The sequence below is a fragment of the Eulemur rufifrons genome, chromosome 7 (genome assembly GCF_041146395.1).
Source record: "Eulemur rufifrons isolate Redbay chromosome 7, OSU_ERuf_1, whole genome shotgun sequence".
In the NCBI taxonomy this organism is placed as follows: Eukaryota; Metazoa; Chordata; class Mammalia; order Primates; family Lemuridae; genus Eulemur; species Eulemur rufifrons.
The window spans coordinates 283,105,050-283,124,253 of NC_090989.1; the positions used below are offsets into that span (position 1 = coordinate 283,105,050).

At 56.1% G+C, this 19,204-nt stretch overlaps 1 protein-coding gene across 1 annotated transcript; it reads left to right on the forward strand.

The window, feature by feature from the left end:
• Positions 1-949: 949 nt before the first annotated feature.
• On the forward strand, positions 950-17,675 carry GTF3C5 (general transcription factor IIIC subunit 5). The gene is made up of 11 exons (XM_069474786.1): positions 950-1,290; positions 3,342-3,561; positions 5,378-5,576; positions 10,527-10,722; positions 11,804-11,908; positions 12,997-13,111; positions 13,609-13,689; positions 13,896-13,993; positions 15,214-15,296; positions 15,961-16,103; positions 16,987-17,675. Exons 1-11 carry the CDS (start codon positions 1,138-1,140, stop codon positions 17,145-17,147), a joined length of 1,554 nt encoding a protein of 517 aa, XP_069330887.1. The 5' UTR covers positions 950-1,137; the 3' UTR covers positions 17,148-17,675.
• Positions 17,676-19,204: the final 1,529 nt, after the last annotated feature.

The window sequence follows — 19,204 nt, forward strand, 5'->3', positions numbered from 1 at the left end:
TGGTTTGAGTCCACTTTTGTTCTCTGATCTCTTCTCCCCGCAACAGCCAGAGAGATCTTTCCAATGCATACACGGGATCATAGCCCTGCCGGTGTACACCTTCAAGGGCTCTCCACCGCACTCGGAAACAGCAACTGCCAGGCCCGTCCTTTTCATGACCTATCTGGCCTGTGTCGGCCTCTGACCCCTCACCTCCCCCACTTTGCTCAGAGTTCTCCCTCCTGTCACTTCTAGAAGGGGCCAAGCTCCTCGCTTCAGGGCTCCGCATCAGCCGTCCCCTCGGCGCCTCCACACAGCCGCTTCTCAATGCTCTTCCCCCCGTCAGGTTCTGAGTAGTGCCCAGCACACAGCAGACGCTTGATGCCCGCCTGCCTAACGAACGAACGGGGGACGCCCGCAGTTCGCCCCAGCTCAGGCGACCGCGCTTCGGGGTTTTCTGTGTGGAGGTGGGGCGAGCATTTAGCGCACAATTCGCTTGCTCGCCATTTCCGCATCCAGCTCCCCGCGGCCTCCCTGCAGGCGCCGTCAGAAACCTCGTCCTGGGGAGGATGGAGGCAGCCGGGAGCTAGAGAGCCTGAGCCATAACAAAATCTCTTCTTGGTGGACCCGACCCGGAAATCAATTCTCGGCAGGAACCTCTCCCCACGGAAGGAGGCGGGCCGGAAGTCTGTCTTGGGCCCGCCCCCGAGCTGTCATTGGGAGAATCCTCGCAAGAAGGCGGGTACTTGGCCAAGTCTTGGTTCCGTATTGGCTAAAGTCTATGGAGAAGGAGGAGAAGGTGGAACCTGGCTTCCTCCGGAACTTTCATTGGCTAAAATCTCGGCTTGGCCCTCGAGTTCTCATTGGCTAAAGTCGAGGGTGGTGTCTTACTGTCCGCGTCCCCCGCCGGCTTGTGGGAGAGACAGGTTCTGGCCCCGCCCTTCAGACTAATCTAGATTTTAAACAAAAAGTTAAGACATGGTGGTCGCCTCTCGGGTGTTTGCTCCCCGGGAGGGTTGAGTCTCGCTGAGCTCGGGGAGTTAGGGAGACTCAAGCGGTGAGAGAGCCCGGAACGAGTCTTTCGCGGAACCATTGAGGCGAGGCCTCTGGGAGCACTTTGAGAGACGAACCGTGGCGGGCCGGGCCAGACCGACAGGGATGGCGGCGCAGGCGGCCGATGCGAGGCTAGGGGCTGCAGTGCCCGTGGAGCTGCGGCGGGATCGGCGCATGGTGTGCGTGGAGTACCCGGGCGTGATACGCGACGTGGCTAAGATGCTGCCGACTCTAGGCGGCGAGGAAGGCGTCTCCCGTGTAAGAAGCTGAGAATCTCCAGAACACCGGGGGAGGGATCGAGTCGCGGGACAACGGCCCAAGGGGCGGGATCTCTCGGGGCATGTGTGGTTTCCTTGGCAACGGAGAGTGTAGCTGGCTCTCGGGCGCCCGGTGGGCGGGGGCTTTGCTTTCCGTGATCGTGGGCAATCGCGAGAACGGAAGGAAAGGACTGTAGGGGAGATCCTAGGGGCTCTTTTACATCCCATCTCCAAGTATGAGCCGCAGCCTCAGCATCCGTGCCATGAACGCAGCTCAGTAATAGCTGACATTTTATCCTGTGCCAGGCACGCTTCTAGGTGCTTCACTTACATTCCGTCTTTCTTAGAACCCTACCATGTAGGAACTGTCAGTGTCTGCGTTTTACAAGGGCATGAACACGGCTTGTTCAGCCTCACACAGCAAGTAGGGGAGATGAGATGAAGGTCTGTGTAAGTTCTCTACATGACCAAATCTTTAAATGTCTCTTCTTTAGAGAGCTTTTCCCTGACCACCCTAACTAGAGTGGTCTCTAGCAGTTATCTGTCCCTTCATCCTGTTAATTCCAATCTGAAATTATGTTTTCACTTTTTTATTGTCTGTCTTGGTCCCTTGGCCCTGAGATAGTAAACTCCATGAGAGCAGGGACCTTTCTTGTTCTCTTCTGTACTCCTAGCGCCTAGTTCTATGAATATATGTTGAATGCACAATTGAATCTTCACAACAGTCTAGTGAGTTAGATACTATTTTTGTTTCATTATTCAGATAAAGACACAGGTAAGAACAGTTGGATCAAACAGCTCCTACATGGTACAGTGGGGATTTGAACTCATCCATGCCTTCTGAGTTCTTAACTGCTGCTTCCTCATCCTTTATGAATATTGAAAAGCCCTGAACTCATCTTTAAGGACAGGAAGCCAATAGAGCCCCAGTCATTCATGTTTTGTTCTTTTTATACTGACTTACTCACTTCACTTGTAGCCTTGATAAAACCCTTACTCTCCCTAACTGCCCAACTACAGTGTGAGCCCAGGAAGGGACCTTCATTCATTAATTCTACTCATGTTTCTCGAGCACCTTCTTTGTGCGAGGCCCACAGCCGGGTTCATTCCCCCGCATCAGGTCTCAGGGATGTGTGTTTCATGAGAAGAGGGATTCCAGACAACCTTAATTCTTTCCCTAGGTAGTTCCTGAGCACTTCCCAAGGGCCCTGCCCTGTCCTGGGTGGTGACGAGCCAGCACACTAGCACATGCATGATTTGGTCCTGGTGCACATTGGTGGTGCCTTCATCCACACACATCTGACACTCATTTCGTCTCTCTTACTCGATGTAGGGCAAGCATTTATTCGTATATAGGTGGCAAGTGTTGAGTATTTACCATGAGTTAGGCCCCAGGCTAAGTGATTGATGCATATTTAATCATCTTAATAGCCCTATGAGATAGGTACTATTCTTAGGGTTTTCAAGGAGAAGGACCAAAAAGGGTCTTGGTATTCAATCTCGTATGCTTGAAAAGCTATAGGTCAGCACGTCAGAGCCAAAATGGTTATTACTGATTGATTTACTCTCCTTTGGACCTAGAAACATTTGCATATGAGACTGAATACCAGGACCCTTTGGGATTGGTAGTTCCTAGAGTGGGTAGCCCTAGACAAATTGCTCAAGCTGCCCCCCTCCCCTCCCCCAAGCCTCAGTTACCTCAGAGTTAAACTCAAGGGTAAAAATACCTCCTACGAAGTGTTGCCAGAAGACTCGCATGAGGCCCCACACTGAACAGGCACTTGATAGACAGTGGCTTTTATGTAATTAGTGGTTGTTATCGCCAACTTTACAACCTCTCTTTATCCTCATTTTCTCCACTACATAAAAGCTAAGATATTTGGGTTTAAAAAATGAGTCTTTAGGAATTAAGAGCTCAGAATGAAACTCAAGCCTCCTGGCCCTTCCTGGGTCACCTGGTTCACCATCGAGCTTTTGGTGAGAGAGGAGCAGCTCCTTCTTGGCTGCTTAGCTGGTCACTGCCTTACCCTGTCGTCTTTGGCCTTGGCACAGATCTATGCAGACCCCACCAAGAGACTGGAACTGTACTTCCGGCCCAAGGACCCGTACTGCCACCCCGTGTGTGCTAACCGCTTCAGTACCAGCAGCCTGCTGCTCCGCATCAGGAAGAAGACAAGGCGGCGGAAGGGGGTGCCAGGCGCCGAGGCCCACCCCGAGGTCACATTTGACATGGAGATCCTTGGCATCATCTCCACCATTTACAAATTTCAGGGTAACTATGAAATCTGCTTTTGCAGCATGGGTTATCTCATGGCTTGCTATCTCAACTGCCTGTAGGAACCCTGTGGTCATCTGCACACATGAAGTGGGCCAGGGTATGCCAGGCATGGGGGGCAGGGGTGCGGGGAACAGCAGACAGAGGCCCCATGCAGGTGTCAGCCTTTCTTCCTCCACTTCCAGCTGCAGGCTCACTGACCTTCGACATACTCAAGCTAGAGATGTAGAGTTCCATGAGAAATCTCCTAATTGCTAATAAAACCATTATGTGGGGCCAAATAAAGCTGGTCAGTTTTTGCCCCCATGTTTTATTTATTTATTTTATTTATTTATTTTTTTTTTTTTTGAGACAGAGTCTCACTTTGTTGCCCAGGCTAGAGTGAGTGCCGTGGCGTCAGCCTAGCTCACAGCAACCTCAAACTCCTGGGCTCAAGCAATCCTCCTGCCTCAGCCTCCCGAGTAGCTGGGACTACAGGCATGCGCCACTATGCCCGGCTAATTTTTCTATATATATATTTTTAGTTGTCCATATAATTTTTTTCTATTTTTAGTAGAGACGGGGTCTCGCTCTTGCTCAGGCTGGTCTCGAACTCCTGACCTTGAGCGATCCACCCACCTCGGCCTCCCAGAGTGCTAGGATTACAGGCGTGAGCCACCGCGCCCGGCCGCCCCCATGTTTTAGAACCTCCTCTTGGTCTTGACTACTGCTGGTCTTGCTGGCCGCCTCCTCCAAAGCCTTCCCAGCTCTCTCTGCCCCTTGGGACCTCATGCTCCTTTGAACTCTTAACAGACTGCATGTCTCCCATGGGCTCTTCAATCAAGTTCCCTACATACAGGGAACCCCAGTGAGGAGGCTGTTAGGTGGAGCAGGGGGCGGGGTAGGAAAGAGCACGGGCTGTGGCAGTGTGCGTACCTGAGCTCTGCCAGGTCCTCTGGGCAAGAGCTTTGGCTTCCCTCAGCCTCAGTCTCCTTGTCCTGCAGTGAGGGCTGCAGGACCCTGAGTCCGGTAGGCCCTGGAGGAGCTGCGGAGATGATGCCTGCTAAGGGGCTGGGCCCAGGCACCTGGCAGGTTACTGGCCTTAGAAATGCCTGTGGTGACAGCTGCAGTTCTGAGACAGAACCTGGAAGGAATAAAGATTGAGAAAGGAAAAGGGGAAAAAGAAAGTGAAAAGAAGGGAAAACAGGACCCAGGGTCCCATGGGCTGGGGCATTTTGAATGTCCGTCATTTTGGTGGAACATGGTCTTCACCAAAGAGGGCTGTTCTTTGTGGGACAAGGTTTTCCATGTGATTCATAAAATCTCTTCTAGCCGAGGCAATAGAGTGAAACTCTGTCAACAAAAAACAAACAACCAAAAAAATGAAAATGTAAAATTTCACGCTTCATATTTTCATCTCTCTCGTGAGCCAGCACCTTGCTACTCTGTGTGTTCCTGCACCGGCAGCGTCAGCTCACCGGGGAGCTTGTTAGAAATGCAGAATCTCAGAATCTGCGTTTAGCAAGATCCCAGGTGATTCACGTGCATACTGTGTCTTAAGCACCGACCTAGACTTTATCCTCACCTATCGCATGGCTCCCCAGTCCCGCTAAAATAATTTTTATATAAGTGACTTGGAGAGCACTGAGCCAAATTCACAGAAGCATTTGTAAGGTACAGTTTCAGCTCCTGCCACTGTTTCCTGGCAGCCTGCGCCGAGCGGCCCATTCAGCACGTCCCTGAGAGGATGTGGGCGTAGATGCACAGCAGCCGCCCGTTTCGGGATGGGCATTCCTGGCGACAGCATCTGCCATCTGCCCACTTCCCTTCCCAGGAATGTCCGACTTCCAGTACTTGGCTGTGCACACGGAAGCAGGTGGCAGGCACACGTCGATGTATGACAAGGTGCTCATGCTGCGGCCCGAGAAAGAGGGCTTCTTCCACCAGGAGCTGCCGCTGTACATCCCCCCACCCATCTTCTCCCGGCTGGACACCCCAGTGGACTACTTCTACCGACCAGAGACGCAGCACCGGTAAGGCCCCTCCACACTGCGGCATCGGGGTCAGAGGGCCTGGGTCCCAGGCTGGACTCTGCCACTCACTAGTTGGGCAGCCTCAGACATGCCACTTCGTCTCTCAGCCTTAGTTCTCCATCCTGAAATGGGATGACAGCAGTACCTACCGAACAGAAGTATTAGGATTGAGTTTATTTATCTATCTATTTAGAGACAGAGTCTCGCCCTGTCATCTAGGCTGGAGTGCAGTAGCGTGATCAGAGCTCACTGCAGCTTCCAACTCCTGCCTCAGCCTCCTGAGTAGCTGGGACTACAGGCGTGTGCCACCACGCCTGGCTAATTTTTTCTATATTTTGTAGAAATAGTCTCACTATGTTGACCAGGCTACTAGGCTAGTCTTGAACTCCTGGCTTTAAGCAATCTTCCTGCCTCCAACTCCCAAAGTGCTGGGATTATAGGCATGAGCCACCACGCTTGGCCAGGATTGAATTTAAAAAGCACATGTAGTTCTCAGTGCAGGGCCAAGTACAGAATGACTCCTTCGTAGGTGGTGGCCTGTGTCGTAGGTGGTGGCCTGTGTCGTCACAAGATCAGCTTCACTCCCAGGGACTCCTACAGCACAGAGAACTTGGCTGTGGGGCTTGAGGGCTCTTGCTGAAAAATGTCCTTTTTGGTTTAATCCCCTGGTCATTGCTGACCAGCTACTCTCTGGACCTTGCTGTCACCAGTAATGACACTACTTAAGAAAGGCCACCTGTGAATGTCCCACTCTGACCCCAGGCCTGTCGCACTTCCTACGCTCCTGGAAGAGATTTCATGGCCATCTTCATAATCCATCCTTCCTCTGCCCATCTCCTTTTGCCACACTCACCTGCAAAACCTCAGGCCCCAGTCATCCCACCTGTTTGCCATCTCCTGGCCTGCCCTGTGGCTGGAGGTGGCTTCAGAGAACCGTCCAACCCCTGGCCCATCTCCTGGTGCCATCTTCCTCAAGGGTCTCTGACTTTCTACACAGATCTTGCCTATTGTGTACTTGGGTACGGTCTGCGTTCCCTCTGGAATGTAAACACCTGAGGACAGGCACATGGTGTCTCTGGAATCGGTGGTTTCTTTTACAATGAGGGTCGTGAGAAGCCAGATGGACGTGGCTCATAGCCTGTCCCCCACCCGCCTCCACCCCCCAAGGGCACATCCCTATCAAGACCGCATGTAATTCAAATGAAATGAATTCTTTAATTTAGACGCTCTCAACGTAATTCGAGCCCCCAGAGGTTGTTGGAAAGGCAGGCCTGGGCATTGTCAAATGTTGGTTTTTATGCTGGAGACCAGCCCACATTGACACGAAGGAATAGGATTTCCTTTGCATAAAAGCCAAGACTGAATAGTATGGGGGAAAACAATGACGAAAACGAGTTTGAAAGACCCCAACTTGAGATGAATAATGTCCACCAGCTTCACTACCAAGCGTCCCGCATGCTGTGGAGCGGGGCTCTGTGTGTGCCTTACCTGCTCACAGTGACTCCCCAGGGTCCCGTCACCCCCGCTGCGCACGCGAGGAGGTGAGAACTTGGGCTCAGAGCCCACGTCCCACCGTCTTCCCCACTCCCTGGCCTTGCGCATTGCTCAGTGCCACACTGTTATTTTTGTGAGCTTTACTTTTTAAAATTACATACAAAGAGGCAATTTTTAAAACACTTTCTCATTTTAACATAAGCTCCCTGAAGGTAGTGATTTGGCCTGTTTTGGCCTCACTCATACCCCCGTGCCCAGGGCAGGGCCTGGCCTGCGAGAGGCACTCGGTGAGTCTCTGTGGGCCCGGTGCGAAGATTTGGGGAGCAAGGACAGCAAAGGAAAAAGATTAAAACTTGCCTGCAGGGTGCTGTGTGGTGAAGAATGGCTCCGTAGCACGTTTTAATCTTCCAAAAACGCAGCCTTCAGGAGAGTGGGCTCTGAGGACTGACGTAGCACACGTCCCAGGGCCTCCCTTGCTCTGTGGAAAAGGCAGGTGTTACACCAGATTTTGTGGAATTTGTGGAATAAAAATAAATTGTGGTTTGATAATAGAAGCCTAGAAAAGTTTGGAAGATTGGGCTCAGAACACTTTTCTCTCAGGGGGTGGGAGGACTTTCTCGTTCCTCATTAAATATTTCCTTCAACAAGTCCTGACGGAACCTGGGTCATGGCCCAGGGCGCTCTCTGGAGCCTTGGGTCCCTGGACCACATGGCAGATGAGGGACCGCTCAGGGGCCAGGGAGCCAGAGAGAACACAAGGAACAGATGGGTGCCGGAAGTGACAGGCAGTGGGTCGGATGGGGCAAGCCGGTGGAACCGGGCTGAGGGTGGACCTCGGAGGAGTTGACACCTGAAACAGACTTGAGAGAGAACGGAGCTGGGCTGGTGAAGCTCCAGGGAGAATGTTCTAGACCGGGGGATCTGCACATGCAAAAGAAGCGTCAGGAGACTGGTGCCCCAGAGCAGAGCGAGCTGGGGAGAGTGGCAGGGGAGGGTCTCGTAGACCATGGTCGGAGGCTTAGATTTTATCCTGAGGAGAAGGTGTATTGTTCTCTGCCTTTGAAAAGTGGTATGGAAAGTTCTAACATACCTCAGAGCGTGGCCTCCGCGTGCCCATCACGTGCTTCCCCGGTGAGCAGCATTCTGCGCTCATGTCCTCCTCCCCGCCACCCCGGCAGCTCAGCACGGCCTCCAGAAGCAAGCCGTGCGCGTCTCCAGCAGGGGAGGACTCGTGTTTCAAGCCTGCCTGTGATCCGTGTCGTACCGAACACGTGACAGTGCCCCCTGATACCAGCCAGACCCTGTTCCCGTTCAGTTTGTCCTGATTGTCTCAAAAGCAACTTAGGAGCCAAACAAGGTCCACACACGTTGCTTTTGATTGATTACTCGCAGGTCTGTTTAACATGTAACATCCCCTGCCACCCCCACCCCCCCCTTTTTTCTGATTGTAAGAGTAAATTACGCTTGTTAGGAAAGAAAAAAACTATGGAAATATATAACTAAACAGAATCAGGTCACGTCACCTGGCTGCTGAAAACCTTGCCTGTAGAGTGCATGTGGAATGATAGGATCTTCTGATATATTATACTTAGTATGAGAGTTTTAAGCAGGGGGTGATACGATCCCTTTTTAAAGTTACATATTTTAAAGTTACATATTCTAAAATGTTTTGATCCCCCCCCCCCCAGCAATTTACTCATCAGAATCAAACAAAAATATACAGAAGAACAGAGCGCCCTCTAGGCTGCTGCACCTGGTGCTGGATGGCAGCCTCCGAGTCACCGCTGTGCCCCGGGGGGCCAGCAGACAGCTGTTCCCAAAGGAAGGCGGGCAGCTGCCCTTGGCCCTGCTTCCTCCCCATGTGGGTTCTTGGTTTTCCACCATGTGGGAAGAGCCTGCCTTTTCTCCCAGGGCTGCTATCGATTCTTATGCTCTGCTGGCCTTCCCGGCTGCCCAGGACTGGCAGGGAGGAGGCCTAGCCGCCCCTCGTGGGCCCCTCCCTGGGTCTGGGGAGGTCAAGCTTACCAGGCTGGCAGAGGACAGGCTGGGAGGCTGGCCTGACAGTGTCCCTCCTGCTGAAGGACGTTGAGCCCCTCCTGTTCCTTAGGGGAGCCCTCCAGGGTGGGCCTGCTGACCTTGCCGTTGGCACCCCTCAGGCCCTGCCAGCAGTTCTCCACGCACTTAGAATCACGGTGACACACCCAGACCACAGCCTGAATCTGCCAGGGGAGGCGGCTGTGGGCCTCTCCCTGCAGGGACGGGCACAGGCGGGCTGCCTGGCTTTCCTTCTTGAGGGTGTCTTTGAAAACAGGATAATGTTGCACCCATCTGGGGTGGTTTCTAATGGAGGCACATAAAAAAAAATCTCATCTTTTAAATTTTGTTACCCAATGCGCAAGTCACTTCGTTATTCTGTGTATGTGTGTGTGTAGAAAATTAGGTGTTAATCACCTGAATGAAATTATGTGATGTCCAGGACATACTTTAATGTATTTCAAAATGATTTAGTGGGTTGGGGCAGAGTGTGGGTGAAACAAAATCAGCCACGTGGTGATAATCGTTGTAGCTGGTGATGGGCTCACGGGGATTCTTTATCCCGGTATCCCTGCTCCTTGTAAGTTTGATGTTTGATATCCAGTGTTAGAGAGGTCACCACTACAAGTATTTCAGGAAAGACATCTGCCTAAGTGTATCCTGTGCCAACACAGAGAGAGAGTGTTCTAGAATCCTTTTTTTTTTTCTTTTTGAAGATTTTTTTAGAGCAGTTGTAGGTTCACAGCAAAATAAGAGGAAGGTACAGAGATTTCCTATATAACCCCCGCCATGTACGGCCTCCCCCACGTCAGCACCCCCGCCAGAGTGGTGCCCTTGTCACGATGACAAACCCACCGTGATACTGCTCTGGGCAAGTTTCCTAATCTTTGTGGCCTCAGCTGCTTCATCAGAAAATTGTTCCTTCTCTATAGGAGTGTTTGGAGAGTTAAATACATGAGTCACATAAAAGTTAATGTTGGTAAGTATAGCTCTTGTCACTATTTTGACAGCGGATCGTGTTCTCCGTGTGGCTGAGCCTTAAGCGATTTCACCGTTCCTGGCTGATGGGCATTTAGAGTGTGTCCGGTGTTTCACTGGCTACATGGTGCTATTCGTGGCTCAGTGCAGTTGCGAGGCCACCAACCTTATGACAGGTGCCCTTTCCCGCACCCCAGCTTCTGGGGCCTTTGGCCTTGCCCCGGTCTCTGAGCTGCCACTGCCAGTCACAGCTGCTTCTATTCCTTGGTCGTCAGCCTGAGAACACAGGTTCCTTCGGCAGCCAGCTTTGTAGTCCTCTCCTGAACCCAGGTTTCCAGAGAAAAGGCACACACTTGTGCCACTGGGCACCTGCCTGGTCTGGCCCGGCCTGTGCCTGGGATCATCCTTGATGATCCTGTTCTTACCGGTACTCTTGGCCCCCAGGGAAGGCTACAACAACCCCCCCATCTCAGGCGAGAATCTGATTGGCCTAAGCAGGGCCCGGCGCCCCCACAATGCCATTTTTGTCAACTTCGAGGAGGACGAGGTGCCCATGAAGCCACTGGAAGCTGCAGTCCAGACGTGGAAGAGAGTTTGCACCAACCCCATAGACCGGAAGGTGGAGGAGGAGCTGAGGAAGGTCAGTCCTGTCTGCCAGCCCCGCCGTCGCTGCCTCGGTTCTGACCACTGTGTTTACCCAGCTGCTCCCCATCCCAGGTGGTAGCTTGGCTGTGCTTAACTTGGTCAAACTCATTCCTTAGTACATGGAATTTTTCATCTCTAGTTGTCACATCTGAAAGCCATGTTGGTATAAGCCCTGCATTCCCGAGGTTGAAAGTACTTCTTAGCATTCTTAAGAAGTCCCTTTGGGGGTCATAAAAAAATGGGTGCATTGTTCAAATGTGACTTAAATGTGGAGCTCTGGGACCCACTGAACTTTCAGCCAGCTGGGCACCTGCTGTGTGCCAGGGCCCAGCACTTTCTTCCCCGTGAGAGCTGCAGCCCTGCTGCCGGGCACCCGCCTTCCCCTCGGGCTTGCAGGTGCTTCCGGTCTGAGGCTGGGGCCTCTGGCTGTTGTGTCCCCTCAGGCGTGAACAGCAGGTTCACAGTGAGGCACATCTCTCTCCCCTTGATTAAGCTGAAGTCACACACTGTTCCCGTGGGCAGGTTTCTTTCTGCCAGAGACCAAGTGGTACCTTGTTGAATTTCTGGCAGTCCCTGGGCTGCACTGTCTGTGGCTCCTCATTGTCCTCTGGACACATTGCATGTTTCCAGAGTGGCTCCCGAGGCCTTTTCTGCCCTGGCCCTCCACACTCTGGCCACACTGGCCTTTTGCTGTCCTCCCTGGGCCAGGCTGTCCCCTTCAGCCTTGGTGGAGTGCCACCTCAGGCACCTGCCCTCTAGGTTGGGGCTGCTTGGGGACCCTGGAGCTCTGGCACACCCTCCCCCGTCCCTGCTCCCCTGCTGTAGTGTGAGCTGTATGAGGGCAGGGACCATGTCCCTTGTGGTCACTGCAAGGCCCCCAGGCCGCACACCTGCACATGCCAGGCATCAGCCCAGTCTGCTGAGGGCAGGAAGAGGGAGGGAGGGAGTGCAGGGGCCTCGGGGCTGGGCTCGGCCTGTTCAGCCCCTGCCCTCCACCCACTCCGTGCTGGGGAGCCTGGGGAAGCAGGGCGGAAGCTGCTGGGCTTGTCTCAGCCTCTGCCCTTGGCCTTCCCCAGCTGTTTGACATCCGTCCCATCTGGTCCCGGAATGCCGTCAAGGCCAACATCAGTGTCCACCCCGACAAGCTCAAGGTCTTGCTTCCCTACTTGGCCTATTACATGGTAAGTGCCGGCTGCACACTCGCCGTGTGGGCCTTCGTCCCTGATGTGACATCGTAGAACTGCAGTGAGAGCAGGTGGCGCCTGTCCAACCCGCATCCTATACCTGTCCCCATCCAGCACCCTGAGATAGCTTGTTAAAGCCAACGAGAAAGGTTTCCAGCTCTCGGAGTCCAGGGGGCTCCCACAGCCTCCTAATAACTTACTTGGCCATATTTGGGTGATTTGGGGATCAAGGATTAATTACCTGACTTGTAAGTAAAGGGATCACGCAACGTAGGATGACCTCTCAGCGAGAACTTTGTGGTGCTGGGTCAGCACTGTGTGCACATCAGATCCTTTGTTCCTGCCTGGAGGTGACAGCAGGGATCCCTTTTTAACTCAAAGGACGAGCCTAGGCTTAGAGAGGTGGCATGACCATGAGGTGCCACGTCCGCCAGCTGCAGGTGGCAGAGCCCAGCCTGTCTGGCTGCAGAGCCCAGGCCCCTGCCCACCGCGGCTGCCTCAGCTCCTCCCACCGTGTTGATGGGTTCCGTGGGTCCAGGAGGGGGATAGAGAGCGGGTGTCATAGCTGAGGTTCCAAACGGTGCAGATGGGAAAGGGATCGTCCCTGCCCAGGCACCCACGCAGAGCGTTTGGGGAGGCCAGCGTGTGGCATGACCGTGAGGGCTGATGATGAGTGGTGGGCATGAGAAAGAGTCGGTCCTCCCACCCTTTCAGACTCTGGACTCCAGAGAGCCCCCTCTGTCACTTGGCATTGGCTTCCTGATATAAGTACTTCAGAAGCACCATTTGGAGACGAGATATCCCACCCATTAGGACAGCAGTGACATCGGGCACTTGCTGTGTGCCAGGCACCATGGTAAAGGCGCCAAGGGCATTATCTCACTTAATCCTCCCCCAAAGCATGGGAAAGTGTGCTCTTGTCACCTCCGGGTGACACGAAGACCAAGGATTGGAAAGGCACAGGGCAGAGCTGAGCTGGGCGTCCAGGGCTGTGTCCCCGGTGCTCAGGCTGTCCTGCCTTGGCACAGGGCTGTGTCTGCCTGGGCCTCGACTTCGCCTCACGTTCGCACCTGCTCTGTCTCCAGATAACAGGCCCCTGGCGAAGCCTGTGGATTCGATTTGGGTATGACCCCCGAAAAAACCCAGATGCCAAGATTTATCAAGTCCTTGATTTCCGAATCCGTTGTGGAATGAAATACGGTAAAAACTACTAAAAGCTTAGCTTGCTTTCTTTCTCTCCTTGTATCTTTCAGTTTCTAGCTTTGTCTTTTGTCATAAGACCCTATTCGCCCGGCGAGAGAAAGCCTTTCTCCCCCTTGGTGAGAATATGCTGGATGCAGGATAGCGTTGAAACGAAGGCTCAGCTCTGTCCCGCCCCCACTGCTGACCCTCCATTTCTGAACCACAGTCCCCGGTTCACTTGCTTCATGGTGACCTGTGGTCCTGTGACATGGGCCGGGTACCAGTTAGTGAGTGTCAAAGCCCAGGACTGCAGTGAGCGCCACAGTGCACCCGCCCCGTGTGGACGCGCTGGGCCACCTTGCTGACTGTTACTCCAGCGGTGGGCTTGGCGGCCTGGGGTCGCCTTTCTCAGGAGCTGGTCCCTGGAACCCAGGCCCCGCCTCCAGCGTGAAGCCAGTGCCGTTTGCAGATGGGCCCTGTGCCCGCCTGCCCGACATGTCCGCCCTCGTCTGCAGGTTACGCCCCCAGCGACTTGCCTGTCAAAGCAAAGCGCAGCACCTACAACTACAGCCTCCCCATCACCGTCAAAAAGACGCGTAAGTGCCCCGGGACCATTCTGTGGGTCAGCAGTGATTTGCCCTCATGCCAAGGAAGGGGGCATCTGGACAGCAGATGGGGAGGTGCTTCCTGGGGTCACTTCTCGCAGAGGTGGGTGGGCAGGCGGGGGGCAGGGAGGGTGGTTGGGAGAGACACCTCCATCCCCACCCCCATATGCCAAAGCACTGCCATTGTCCCCATGCAGCCAGCCAGCTCGTCACCATGCATGACCTGAAGCAGGGCCTGGGCCCATCGGGGACAGCCGGTGCTCGGAAATCAGCCTCCAACAAGTACAAGCTCAAGGTGGGTGCCCTGTGAGCCCCCCGAGGGAGCGGCCTGTCTGGTTGAGGGTGAAGGCCGAGGGAGGGCATGAGGTGGCATCTCATCTCAGGGCCGCATGCCCTGTGGGTGACATCTGGGGGGCTTTGAGGCAGCTCTGCACTCCCAGTGCCTTGGCCCCACCCCACCTTTGGGAGAGTGAGAACCTGGGGCATGAGCCACTCGGGGCCACGGGTGTTGAGGACCATCTGGGCAAAGAGGTGGTGACATGTCTCGGAGGGAAACCTGACACCAGCAGCTGTGTGTGGCTGCCCTCCATGAGCTCGGGCCCCACCGAGCCACGTGACGGCCATGGAATGACGGGAATTGGGCACTTGAGTGAGCGCCGGGCCAGAGCAGACCAGCTGGGCTGCAGCTGCGGGCTGGGCACGGCGCCGGGACGGCCAGGAGCCTCGCGGGCTCACGCTTGCATCGTTGCGGTCGCTCGGCAGGAGCTGGCAGTTCCCAAAGGCTTCCCCACACTGGGGCTCCCGTGAGCCCCTCCACGGTCCTGGGGGAGGCCAGGCAGGGCGCGTCCCCCACCCTGGAATCACCTGCCTAGGGCCGTGGGTGGCAGCGTGTACGTGCAGCAGAGACGGGCTGTCGTCGGTGCTGCTGGGCCCCGTGCCTGTGCCTCCAGGTGTTCCAGACCTTTGCTGTCTTTGAAGGGAGGGGAACCATGTCACGGCTTGCGTGGCCTCCTCCTCAAGGACTCTCACACTGGAGGCCATCGTCCCTGCCTCAGGAACTGTGTGCGTAGGCAGGGAGAGGAGAAAACCCTGCTTTCCTCCCACACAAGATGTCAAGGCAGCGTGGGGGGACATAGGATGACCAGCAGTGGCAGTCGGTGAGGAATGAGCAGGTCAGATTGTGCAGGGAGGCGCAGAGAGCAGAGCCCAGCAGGAGACTAGCCCGACGCCACACCATACGCACCGTGGCCGTCACGCAGGCGCCTCGAGGTTCCTGGTGGTCCTGGGAGGGCCTGGCTGCTCCCTCCCCTTCCCAGAACCCCCCGGGGAGTCAGAGCCTGTTTTCTGCACATCTGCTCACCAGCCTTCCGGCCTGTCTGCCCGGCCTGTGCTGGTGGCAGCCAGCTCCTGGGAGAATCCCCCACGGGAGCCCGCAGCGCAGCGTGGGGGTCTCCAACGCCGCCTGCCCCGAGGGCTCCGGCTCACTTTCCCTGTCTCTCTCCCTCCTTTCACCAGGACTCGGTCTACATCTTCCGGGAGGGGGGCCTGCCGCCCTATCGACAAATGTTCTACCAGTTGTGCGATTTGAACGTGGAAGAGTATGTACGGGGGGGGCCCTGAGACGCGGGGGGCCCGTGGGACTCGGAGAGTGCTGGGAACCTGCCAGGGTCGCAGTGTTGGCTGCCAGCTCCTCCGCTTCTCGTCAGCCTTCCTCTCTGCAAGGAGACTCGCCCGGCTGGTGTTGCTGAGGGCCCTGCCCTGCCCGGTGGCCCACGCCGTGGCTGCCCTCTGAGCAGCGACTCTGCGCTGGGCAGAGGCGATTCTTGCTGTTGTGTTTTTGCCCCTCCCCCTCCATTGCCCACATGAAGGGCCATGAGGCGGGTCCTAATCCTGGGGCTGATCAGATCCCAGAAACCTTTTATCTGCTTGTTCTTAGTCAAGTTTTAAAAGCTGCAGGGGTTGGGCACTGGGCCGCGAGGTGGGAGCCTGTTAACCGTGGCTTGAACTCTGGTGAAGCCATGACTTAGCAGAAACACACGCGTGGGCACACCCCCCACTCTGCATGCAGCGCCAGGGGTCCCGGGACCACCCAGGCTCAGGGACCCAGCGGGGAGCACACAGCTCTCACGCTTGCCCTCGTGCCACATTCGGCTCTGCTGGCTTCATGCTCGGTGCTGTTTTTCTCAGTACAGCTCCCCCTCTGCCAAAACTGGACACTGGCACCCTGGGACCTTATACCCCAGTCCCTCCCTCTGCCCCCAGGTTGCAGAAGATCATTCACCGCAACGACGGGGCGGAGAACTCGTGCACAGAACGGGATGGGTGGTGCCTCCCCAAGACCAGCGACGACCTGAGGGATGCCATGTCCCTCATGACCCGGCAGACCATCCGCTCTAAGAGGCCTGGTGAGAACTGCTTGGGGTGAAGGGGGCCCCAGATGCCAAGGGACCCACTCTGCGGATAGGAAGTGTCCCTTATGGGCCCATTTCCAAGAAATTGCACCCAAGTGGGTTTATCTTGCCCCTGCCCCTGGTGGGAGGGAGGCCTGTGAGTCTGGGCCCAGCCTAGGAGCCAGCTGCCCGCTGAGGCTGTCTGGGGCCCGGGCTGTGGCACTCGGCCTGGGGCCTACAGCAGGAGCTAGCCTGGCCTGCAGTCGGGCCCCCACCCCATGCCCTGACACCAGCCCACATCTTCCAGCCACACGTGGGCACGCTCTGCCTCTGTTTTCTTCCATGGGGGGGCAGGGACAGTGGGAGCCGTGGCCAGCCACTCTACTCTGCATTGCCTGGGTCCTTCCTGGGACCCGGCAGCCTGGCGGGGACGGGCACTAGCACTGAGGAAGCGAGGGGGTGAGCGCTTGCGGGCTGTGGTCCTGGTGAGGCTGGGGAGAGCTGGGGCTCTCTCAGGGGTTCCGCCCAGGCTTGGGGGGAGGCCTGGACCAGCCACACCCCACAGACCTGACCAGAGCAGGGTTCTTAGCCTTGTTTGGGACACGGACTGGGCCCCCTTTAGGTTCTGAGCATGAAGATTAAGGCTCTAATTGAGGCAATGAACCTTCTCCCAGGAAAAGGAGTGTATACTCCTGGGGGGTCCATGGGTCGCTGCAGCTGCCTGTGGCCCCTCTGGGAAAGTGGCTGTCAAAGCTGCCTGCCTCAGTGTTCCCCTGAAGTGCCTGTTAAACTACAGACCCCCGGTGTCCCCAGCCCATCCCCTGCCAGCTGTAGTAGGGCGCGGGCTCCTGGGCGCTGCGTCAGGACACACTGGCCTTGTCTCCTCTCCTGGCCGCAGCTCTCTTCTCCAGTCCCACCAAGGCTGACGGTGGGAAGGAGCAGCTGACCTACGAGTCCGGAGAGGACGAGGAGGACGACGATGAGGAGGAGGAGGAGGACTTCAAGCCGTCGGATGGCAGTGAAAACGAGATGGAGACGGAGATTCTGGACTACGTGTGACAGGGCCCTGGGCCCAAGACTGGGCCTCCTGACCAGGCCAGATTGGTGACCGGCCTAATGAGGGAGCCAGGGCAAGCCATAGCTCCCCTGTGCCACCCACACAGAGCCAGTGGCCCTCGGAGGCCCCTCTCAGGAAAGCTGGGGGTCCCAGCAAGGGGTGCCGCTTACCCAGCGCTGGCCACAAGGACCTGCTGCTCCGTGTTGTACTCTGGCCCTGGGTGGTTGGGGACATCCCTGAAGTCGTGCCCTGGCTCTGCGCACATGGGAACCAGCCTAGCATCCGGCTGAGCTGGCACCTACCACCTCTCTGGCTGAGACAAGCTGGGGACCAGCTGCAGGTGGAGTTGGCCCACCTAGGGCAGGGCTGGTCTCAGCTGGGGTCTCATGACTCTGGTGGCAGAGACGGTTCGGGGAGCCTGGTCCATGGTCACTGTGGCCAGAGGCTGCCCTTGTCTGTGGACCCCATCCATTTGGGGTAGCTTTGGCAAAGGCCATGCCCAGCTGGAATTGTCCTATTAAATCGATGTTCCTGAGGAGTCTTGGTTTCTCAGTTGGAATGTTGGAGCCACAGGGCAGTTTCTTCTAGCCTGGGACTTGGGGCGCCCCCGTGCCTTCATTTGTTCCTTCCTGCATTCAGTGGCCTCGTGCTGGCAGTGCTGGCCCGTCCCCCCACCTCCAGTGGGCAGGGTGAGGGCAGCCAGGAGTACCTCAAGCCTGGACTCATTTTTTCTCCAAATGGATGTGTTCTTGACAAGGTAACGGAAACAGGCCCTGCTGAGGCCCCGTGGAGCCAAGCCTGCCTCCCACAGCCTCCGGGCAGCACACAGGCTAGAGATGGGCTGTCACCCCACCACTTAGTGTGACCCGGAGTCCTTTTGGCAGTTGGCGTACATTGATTCTGAGGGCCCCCTCAGGCAGGCCCCATCCTGCTGACTGGCTCCTGGGCAGCGCCTCCCATGACAGGAGCTGGAAGCCCAGTGGCTCAGGCAGCTGAAGTGGCCGTCCCGGGAACCTGCCTGGGGAGGAGCAGGCCGCTGACCTGCTGGGACGCGGCTCTGCGCATGCCCTTGGCTGCCATGTGTCCTCGAGTCTGTGGCAGAACCCCCAACCTGTCCCATTTGCATGCAGTTCATCCGCCTTCATTTCTCAGACTAGTCGGGAGTGGTAGCGAGAAGCGGGGAGAGCGGGCCAGGAAGTCCGATCTGTAGCCGACTGACCATTCAGTAACGACAGCTCGCGGCCTTCGACCAGCCCTGCCATTCCTTTGTCGAACAGGTCACTTGTTCTACAGAACGTCCCCGCTCCGGACTGGCTGGTCTCTTCCCTGTGGCGGTGGACGTGCTCCTCCCGCCCGTGTTTCCTGTGAACTGGACAAGGCTCCATCGGATTCGGGTTCCAGGCCTCTTCCTAGGCGGCGCATCCAGTCGGAGGCACAGGACGGCTGCGGGGTCCCTTTGGTGACACTAGGATTGACCAGCGGGTCCAGGTGCTGTCAGGCTGATCCAGCGGTCTTTTATCTAATGGTTCTAACAATCCTTGATGACTGCCTGGACCTACCGCCTCCTTAGGGGCTGCAAAATGCGGAGCCTTAGAATCCTGTTGTCCTTAAGCATTTATTAGCTGGAATGCTATAAAGGACTCTTCCTCGTCTTCTATTTGATGACCCTGAAATACCATTTGGACAGGAAAGGTGGGGCAATGCCTGACTTTCCCCCCTACCAGTTTTCAGAATAATGAGTTAGTGCCTCGCAGTGGCCAGTGACGGTGGGGGTGGGGTCGGGGTGGGGGCCCTGGGCTTCCTGGGGAGCTCTCAGGCCTGCCTCTGGCAGTCGCAGGATTTTGGTGCCCAACTTGTCCATCTTTGGCCAGAGGGCAGCCTCAGGTCAGCTCCTGTTGTCCTTTGACACAACCCTCGGTCCTTGGTGCCTGGTTTTCCACCGCCACGAGGGCCCCAGGTGTCTCCTGCCCCCGGCCAGGGTGCCTTCCCTCGGGGTGAGCGGTGTGGAGAGACCCCGGTCTAGTGGGGCTTCTTTCCTGCTAGGGCTTTTGAATAGAGG